The sequence below is a fragment of the Benincasa hispida genome, chromosome 1, assembly GCF_009727055.1.
Source record: "Benincasa hispida cultivar B227 chromosome 1, ASM972705v1, whole genome shotgun sequence".
Classification (NCBI taxonomy): domain Eukaryota; kingdom Viridiplantae; phylum Streptophyta; class Magnoliopsida; order Cucurbitales; family Cucurbitaceae; genus Benincasa; species Benincasa hispida.
The window spans coordinates 28,573,549-28,583,190 of NC_052349.1; the positions used below are offsets into that span (position 1 = coordinate 28,573,549).

The 9,642-nt window shown below is 36.1% G+C and overlaps 1 protein-coding gene across 1 annotated transcript; it reads right to left on the reverse strand.

The window, feature by feature from the left end:
• Window positions 1-6,563: 6,563 nt before the first annotated feature.
• LOC120087969 (receptor-like serine/threonine-protein kinase At4g25390) lies at window positions 6,564-9,086 on the reverse strand. The gene has a single exon (XM_039044996.1). The coding sequence runs from the start codon at window positions 9,068-9,070 to the stop codon at window positions 6,839-6,841; it is 2,232 nt and encodes a 743-aa protein (XP_038900924.1). The 5' UTR covers window positions 9,071-9,086; the 3' UTR covers window positions 6,564-6,838.
• Window positions 9,087-9,642: the final 556 nt, after the last annotated feature.

Consider the following 9,642-nt stretch of genomic DNA (forward strand, 5'->3'; position numbering starts at 1 on the left):
TATGGTGTTTCTGAAGCACTTTTTGATAGAACAACATTTAAGATAAGTACTGCAATCTGTATTGCATACCCCAAAAAGATTGAGGTAACTAAGCATAACTCATCATAGACCGAACCATGTCCAATAAGGTTCGATTTCTCCTTTCTGCAACACCGTTTTGTTGTGGTGTTCCAGGTGTTGTGAGTTGGGATTGAATTTCATGATCTATTAGATAGTTCTGGAATTGTAAATCCATATACTTTCTATCTCGATCAGATCAAAGTTTTTTAATTCTTTTACTTAACAGATTTTCAGTCTCAACCTTAAGTTCTTTGAACTTTTCAGGAGTTTTAAACTTATGACTGATTAAGTAAATGTAGCTATATCTAGAGTAATCATCAATAAAACTGACGAAGTACTAATAACCTCCTCGAGCTTTAACATTCAACGGACCACATAGGTCTGAATGTATAAGTTCGAGAGGTTCTTTGGCGCGAAGACCTTTGTCAGAAGAATATCTCTTAGTCATTTTTCCCTCAAGACATGATTCACATGGAGGTAAGGAACTATCCTCTAACTGATTTAGAAGACCATTTTTTACCAATCTCTCAATCCTGTTGAGATTAATGTGACCAAGCCTGAGGTGCCAAACATAGGTTTTAGGAGAAATTTTTCGCTTCTTATTATGAGTCTCAACCTTTTTAAACAACTCTATATTTAAAATGGCTCTCGCTTCAGTTGGTTTTAATATGTACAAGTTGCTATCAAGTCTTGCAGAACAAATATGTGCACCTCTTGAATAAACAAACACTTCATTATATTCAAAAGATATACTGTACATATTTTCTAATAGACAAGAAATGGAGATCAAGTTTCTTTTCATCTTAGGTACATAGAACACATTCTTAAGTAAGATAAAAGAATCTCCAAAAAAAAACTTTACATCTCCCACTACTTCAGCTGAAAGTCATCTCATATTCAGAAAGTTTTCTCTAAGAACTAGTTTCTTGTAGAAAAATGCAAACATGATTAGCGGTGCCTGAATCCAATATCCAGGTAAGGTGAGAATTCTCCACTAGACATGTTTCAACAACTAGTAAATCAGATTGACCTTGTTTTACCTTTTCTGTTTTCTTCCCAGCCAAATATTTTGGGCATTTTCGTTTCCAGTGCCCAACTTCTCCACAATGGAAACATTTTCCTTTGGGAGTTTTGTTTTTGTTTTTCTTTGCAGTGGCTTTCTTTTTCCCTTTTCCTTTCTTTCTTCATTTGTACGATTTTATCCTTAGAAGAAGAAGGACCAGACTTCTTATCATCAGTGGGTTTCGTTCCTGACGTTGACCCCTTATAAAACTTCTTAGGTTTTGAAATAACATTTATTTCTTTTTCCTTCAGTTTCATCATCAATTGATAAGTTTGTAACTCATTCAACAACATCATCAAATTATAAGTGATTTTGTTCATAACAGCGTTTGTTCTAAATGGCAGATAACTCTTCATGAGAGATTCCAGTATCATGCTCACTTTACTCGTCTCATCTATCATCACACCGTGAGCCTCCGCAACATAAAATGAACCATTATATCGAGAACTTGTTCTCTTACGTTGGCTTCATCTTTCATGTGCGTAACATAGACATACTTAATGGCTTCATGTCTAACAGAAGATGATGGTTGCCCGAACATCTCCTGTAATGATGCCATTATCTCATGGGCAGTGGGCATAACCTCATGCTTCTTGTTGAGTACATCAGATATACTCGCTAAGATATAGGCACGGGATTTCTCGTTCGCCCTCACCCACTTATCATAAACGTCCCGAACATTTCAGGTGGTTGTTGAACTAGGAATTGGAGGACACTCCTTCGTCAACCCAAACCTCAAATCGTCTACCACTAATATCGTATTGATGTTTGATTTCCAGTTCGAATAACCCTCTCCATTAAATTTATCAGAAGTAGGAAATTGTATGATTAAGTTCAACATTGCTGAAACATTTTAAACAAACTCTATTAAATATGCATATAAATCCATTTTTAGCAAAATAATAATAAAAATAAAAATAAAAATAAAGTATCCAATAAATCTTTATTTATTTGCAACAATACTTTAGTGATTTAGAACAATTGCTACTGAGGGGCAGTCAAGAATTCCTTCACAGAAGTAAGACAGTTCTTGACCAAATACTATCTCCAGAATAACTCATATTCCGATAGTTCTTTTGGTTATCGTTTTCGGTCAAGATCTTTACTAACAATTAGTAATTCTTGTAAGTGTGACCCGCCATTTTCAGATCTTATAGGGCGGTATGAATATGTCTCCGAAATAGAAGACAATATCCAAGATGGAACTATAAGACTCTATTCATTTTACTGAAGATTGGGTTGTTCTGAATCCTATGTTACAACCCTCCGAGAGGATCGCCGCAGTTAACCACCAGCTAATGCCGTCTAAAAACGACAGTAGGTGCAACATAGAAATCTCACGCTTCAAACTAATGAAGAAGACCGTAGGACAATGTTGACACATTTCCTTCACCCACTTACTATGAACTACCTCCCTCATTCACCTTGTTATTGACCCATGCAAACACTTTCCGAATGGAGCAGTCGCGATAAAAGTGACACGAACCTGAACATGGATCTCACGATGTAAACTCTTGAGGACGTGAGACCTAAAAACTATATATCAAAATATTGTTAATCTCCCACTGAAGTGTTCTAAATTTTTGGGTATTTTACTTAGGTGAATCGGCTAATTTTAATAATCTAAGTTTAAGTAGTTTCTCCAAGTATAACACTTATAATTGGGTTTAACCTACAATGTCTAAGTGATAAAACATTTTACTACCTCACATCGCTCACGCAAGCTCATAAAATCAGTTAACAACGCTCAATCTTTCGATCATAATCCCCATGTAGGAGGTGTTCCGTAAATCGTCAACTTAAATACCCCCAACCTTAGCCAGGTTTATGAACTGATATGTAAATTAATTTGTGAAAACCAACGTAAATAGAAAATAAAATTTCATGAAATGTATTTTTTTTCAAAATAAAAAATAGAAAAAATTAAAATAAATACATTTTCTCTCTCCAATTGATAAATGAGAAAAACTATATTAAATGTATTTTCTCTCTTTATAATAAATGTATTTTCTCTCTTCATCATTAAAGTAGCTTCGAAAATATGAAAAATATATATATAACACGAATATAAATAAATATAAAAAAGAAGGTAAATCTATCCAAAAATAACACTAAAATACCTTTTTTGAAAAAAAAAAAAAATTAAATATTTTTATGAAAATATATGGACTAAAATAGGCTTCTTAGTTAAAAATCCCATAATAGTTTTTGAGAAAACCCTAATTTTGCACTTCCAAATTTTGAAAATGAATTAAGACTATTTAATTGAAAAAAAATTCTGATCTTTCTTCTAATTTATTAAGAAATTACATAAAGTTTTTTACTACTTCATTTTAGGTGGCCTAATTTCTTTATCAACTCATTAAATATCATACTATGAAAATTTATTATCAACTAATTTTAATGTTCCTCCTAATATTAAGACATGAAAATCGAAATGTTTTATACTAAAAATTGGGTAACATGACATATATTTAACTTAAATTTTGTTTCTTTTAGTAAGGGTGAAGGATTCTAACTAGACTTCTTAGTCTCTAACGCATACCGTAACACATACTAAAATTTTTGTTTTTATTTCTAATTCACTCCTTTAATAAAAGAAAGTGGCACTTTTTTTTTTTTTATTATTATTATTCGACATTTACAATCTTGAATGCCTAAATTTTTTCCATCTCCTCTTATTACTGACCATGTTTTACTTTTAATCCTTTCCATTATCTAGATCAACATCTAAATTTGAAACATATTACAACTTGAGACATGAAAATAGAGTTTTTCTACCGGGACTTTAAGAGTAAAAGAACAAAATAAAACCTCTAAAAATGTTAAAGAGTTATTTTCAAATATAGAAAAATACCAAAATACTTACAAATTATAGTAAAATTTTAATGTCTATTTGCGATAGACCGAGATAGTAGTCTATCTCGATCTATCGTAGATGTACTATAGTATTTTGTTATTATTTGTAATTATTTCCAGCAATTTTGTCATTTAAAATAATTTCCTAATACCAAAATTAGAAAGAGAGATGGGAACCAAAATTATATCATGCTCGGTTAGACTAAAGGCTAACAAAATAGAAGTAAAATTTAGTTCAACGTATGTTCATATGGTTTTTATTCTCAATTTACGTGCGACCATTCTCATAGAATATATATAGGTAAGTAAATTTCACCTACCAATTTATGACAACGTAAATAATGATTAAATGAACCTCTCACTAGTTTAGAAGAGGCTATGCTTATCTGACCAATCATAAGTACCCAAAAAAAAAAGGTATCTATTCACGACAAGGGACGATATTGATATCCTATCATCTAATTTAATAATTCATGAAAGTTCAGTGTGTAAACCAATTAAAATACAAGAGGGAAAAGACACCAAAAAAGGCCAGACAAGAGTAATACTTGGGTGAAGCCCTCTAATCAGATAGAAAAACAAATGCAAAAATATTTATTAAAAAAATTTGCTAGATGGCAAACTGTGACACTATTGAGTGGGCTGCACAAAGATAAATGCAACTCAAAATGCATTCAAATATTTTTCTCGACTTCAAAATTTTGTCTCTTGAAAGTTATAAATACCTCTCCTCATTTCCCTGTGGATCAAAGACCCTCCAAAGTATCAAAATCCACAACAGAACCAATAAGAACTGTAAGCCTGAAGCTTATGATGAGCTTAGAATATTACAAGGAACTCATTTTTTGGCAAGAGATCCTTCTCAGCATCCAGATTTTCTAATCCAGTTAATCAGGTTTAAGATAAGTTTAAACAGTTCTGATCATACCACTTGATTTTATAACAGAAAAAGTTCAAGTGATGTATCTCGCAAGAACTCCCAAACAATCTGGACAAACTAAAATGAATGGAACTGGAAAGTGTAAACACTATACAGTCATGATTACCATTCAACAACACGAGCAACAATGCATAGAGTAAAACCTGTATGTCCGTTTCATGCTCAGGGTACCGGGCCGTTAGACGAAAGTATCGTTGAAATGAAAGCCAAAGATCTTCCCTCAGTCACAGCCAACTTTACCTGGAAACTTGGTCAGTATATGTATGAAAGTACAGCGGTCACAAGTTAACCCAGATCCAATAGCCATAACTGCGCTGACCTTTTTTGTTGAGCATTTATTCATCCAAATGCTTCTTAGACTTGGGAAAGTAGAGGGCTCAATCAGTAATGATATTGAATAATTGCAGAACCCAGAGAAAAAAGTAGGAGACTTACATTTAAAGTATCAGCAAGTGCACAAGAATAGTGGAAAGTGCTTTTCAAAGCTCTAGGTGCAATAAAGTGCAATAGTCTTCTAGAGCTAGAGCCCAAGATGCAAAAATCCCCAAGGCCAAGACATTGAGCATTGAGGCTTCACACAAAGGCGTGCGCCTAAGGCGAACCTTACTTTTTGAGTTTTGCCTTTTCAAGGCGAGGTGCCAAACCTGCGCCTTGAACCTATAGGCGTCCCAAGAGGGCTTTTCAAAACACTGAGCGTTATGTCTTGGAAAAAGCAGTGTGTCTGCGAGGAGTTGTTTAATAACTCCATCCAACACTTACAGCTACTTTGGGTTTCTTGATTAGAGGATTGGAATCAACTCTATTTCAGTTAGGGTAGCCTTTTTGTTCAGAAAGATTTGAGAGAAACTCACATAGGTGTCTGAGTTGGGTTTCGGCCACCTGTCAGAGTTGCCATATAATGATGGAGAAGGTTGTACTTCATTCATTCCATAATAGACGAATAAGAAGATTTTTATGGGTGTCGAGGGATCCTGGAAAGAGATTTGGAGTATGAAATTTCAACACCTCCATGTGAGCTTTCGCGGACAATTCTATCCGTAACTTCCCTTTATTCTTTATTGTTAGCAATTGAAGCTCCTTCAGTAGGCTTTGGAGCCTCTTTGGATGGCCTAAGTCTGTTTTTTTTAATTTTTTGTATGGCCCAGTAGTTCTGTATATCAATCTTGGATGTCTCTTAACAAAAGTAGTTTCCTCATCAAAAGGGAAAAAGAAAATACAGAGCAAAAGGTCTGCAATTCTAGCTCAATTGCCAATATTATTGCTTTTCTGTACTATCATTTCCTTTTAACTAAAGCAGAAGGCATGCCTAGTTGTAAAATTTTTCGGTCAACTTCCAAAAGAAAGTGAAATAGATAACTAACTGCCCAACAATTATCAGACTTATAATAAAGCAAGATGCTTGCAGGCTCCACTGGCAAACAAGCTGATGATATTTTTAAGGTCTCTAAGTTTCCGCACAAGTAGCAGTTTTGTTCATTGATTAGACGTAATCTACTTGTACTTTCTTTTTCTTCTTCTTTTTGTTCTTTTAGCGCAGTCAGAATAATGAGGCTACAAGAAGGGAAAAATCAACGAGAAAGCATAGTTTCCTTAAAGCAATTAGAATCTTTCATGCACTTTATCAAACTCTGTGTTAGAAGATCGGGAAAACAGAAAGTCTTCTATTTGTGGCCAACTTCACTTGTTTATATACAAATATCTTATGAATTCTGGACCTATAGAGGCACATCACACCACTAGCAAGACACAAAAACTGAAGGAATGAAGCTAAAACAAAAAACTCATTAATCAAAGTTACAAACTTTCTTTTACTCTTTAATTGGATTTTACGCGAATCACCTACAAAGATGATGAATAAATTAACTAAAACAGTGTATCAGCATATACAAGAAAAGAGTTTGTTTGATCTGACTAACTCACCGAGGCTTCCGATGCAACTTAACAGGGAAGCGAGATGGAGGCGAAGGCAACAATTCAGTTGGTAGTTGGGGTGGCTCCAACCCACCAGTTAGCATCCCCACAACCTCTTTCATGGAGGGCCTGCGAGCAGGCAACTTCTGCAGACAAAGCAGGGCAACCTTGATGCAAAGAAGGGCTTGATCTTGATCTAAAGACTGAATCGACCGATCAACCAAATCGATGAGCTTTCCAGCTCTAGCAAGATGACGGGCCCAAGATAAGAGATTGGCACGTTGGAATTCTGATAATGGTGAATTTGTCACCTGAAGGGGTCTTCTTCCAGCTATAAGAACTAACAATAAAACTCCAAAGCTATAAACATCAGATTTCTCAGAAAGATCTCCACCACCGCCGTACTCGGGGGCAATATAACACATTGTTCCTCTCATACTTGGAGTACTACTAACGCCACCACTCTTGGGAAAATCCCCTCCGGTTGAATCATGGCTGTTCCCGCGAGCTCTCCAGAGTTCGCCGCTAAGTCCATCTAACCACCAATCAATGCTACCTCGGCTTCCATGGCTTCTGCTTCTATTCCTCTTTTTTTTCTCTCTGTACATTTCATCGTCCACTGGCCAGAAGTCAGCCTCTTTCTCATCACAACTACCTGCCCCTTTTTGGGGCTTCTTTTTCTTCCTTTTCTTTGCAAGCTCTTCACAATACTCCTCCTTCCACCACTCCCTCACTGGCCTTCTCTTCTCCTTTTTCAGATTCTTGGCATTCTTTTCATCATCCATAGACATCCACCACTCTAATCGCTTCTTGTTCTTCTTTTTTTCTGACTTCTTTACTGTTCTGCCACTTGAAGAGGCTGCAATCCATTCACTCTTCGGCCTCTCACGCTTGATCTCTGATCCAATCCACTCCATAACATATTCCTTGACATTCCCACTGGTACCAACTCCATTTTCTTGCTTCCACCACCAATCTTTACCTGAGATACTATTCTTAAACCCATTACTACTCTTCTTCTCTACACTGTTTGGTTCTTTCCCATTCTCAACACTAGCTCTATCAAAAGCCCCTTCTGAGGGGGATGCCATCGTTGCAGCCCCCAAAGCAGTCTCTGGCGAAGTCGTGGCAACATCCACTGTCTCTGGTGAAGTCTCTGAAACAGGAATTCTCAAAAAGCTCTCAGGTGATTGATCAACACCCACGTTGAATTCCTCAAATCCAGTGGTTACACTCTCAGCTTCCTCAGCCACAGATCCACAATCTTCAACTACACAACCACGACTGCTCTCTTGTTCCTCTTTTCTTTCCTTCTTCTCCTCCTCCACTCCACCGTTTACCTTCACCTCAACTTCAAATTGACTATTCTCTAATTTCAACCTAGCAAGCCCAAAATCCCCAATTTTGGCCGAGAAGCAATGATCCAAAAGCACATTACTAGGTTTGATGTCACCATGAATAACAGGTGGATCTAACCCATGAAGATGCTCTAATCCCTTGGCAATATCAACCGCAACTGAAAACCGTTTCTTCCACTCCATAAGCTCAGGGCACTTCCTGTGCAACAAAGCATCCTGCAAATTCCCATTATGCAAAAGCTCATAAACTAACAACATCCTGCGCCGCTTCTGATCAGAGCAAAACCCAAGAACACTAACGACGAAAGACGAGTCAATCTTGGAGGCAAAGAACAGCTCGTTCTGAAATTCCCTTTCGCCTTGTAAAGACCCAGAATCCATAAGTTTGACCGCAATTTCTTTATGGGTTTGCGGCAGAGTACCATAGTAAACAGAGCCAAAACCGCCTTGGCCGAGGCGGCGAGAAGGGGAGAAAGATTCGGTGGCACGGCGGAGAAGGGAGTAAGAGAAGCGATGGGGGGGTTTGGAATCGGCAGGGGCAGTGCGTTTGCGAGTAATTTTACGGAACAGAATAATGAGAAAGAGGAAAAGAGAAAAAGCAGCAGTGGAGGCGGCAACGATTGGAGGAAGAAGATGAGAAGAAAGAGCATGGTGATGAGTTTGTACTGAAGAAGGAGAAGGAGATGGAGAAATGGTGCGAGATGGCATCCTAAGAAGGAATTCGACTAAATTCTGTGTTACTTTTCTCTGTTCCAGTAAGATTAACTGAATCAGAATGTTTGACGAAGAAGAAGAAGAAGAAAACGACGACGACGCAGAAGGGCAAGGGAGCGTTGGAGTTCTCTTTTCTTTTTCTTTTTTTCTTTCCTTTTTTTTCATTTTTTAATTAATAATTTATTTTTGACATTATTATTTATTATTATTTATGGGAAGTTGTTAGATTTTCCCTTTTCCATAATTACATGAAAACGTGAAAAGACCTTGAAAAAAATCCACATTGCATCGTTGTTTGATACCAATTACCACTTTTCCTTTCTTCGCTTTTCCATTTTTCCATTTCTTTTTTTTTTTTCGGTCTATACTTGGTTTATTTTACTCCATAGTCTAAAGAAGCAATCAAGCTAGCAAGGCCCTTTGACCCACTCCAAATTCTTAAATTCATCCTAAACAATTCAACTTCATAAAAATTATTGAATTACATATTTATTGATGAACTTTATATTTTTTCTATTTTATACATTTATCAAAGAATTTATAAGACCCGAAAAATATAACAGCAACCCACTAGAATCTCCTCCAAAACAATCACCCAAATAATTGTTCTCCAAAACACCACAAATAAATCACCAAACAACGGACTAACAATGGACAACAATAAACCACAAATAATTTATGTGTTTTGAAATATCTATGCTAGAAGTTATGCTATCTTACTCTTGACACTATTTTAT

Coding starts and splice junctions, on each gene's coding strand:
- LOC120087969 (XM_039044996.1), bottom strand. CDS start 9,070: ATGAAAAAAAAGGAAAGAAAAAAAGAAAAAGAAAAGAGAACTCCAACG.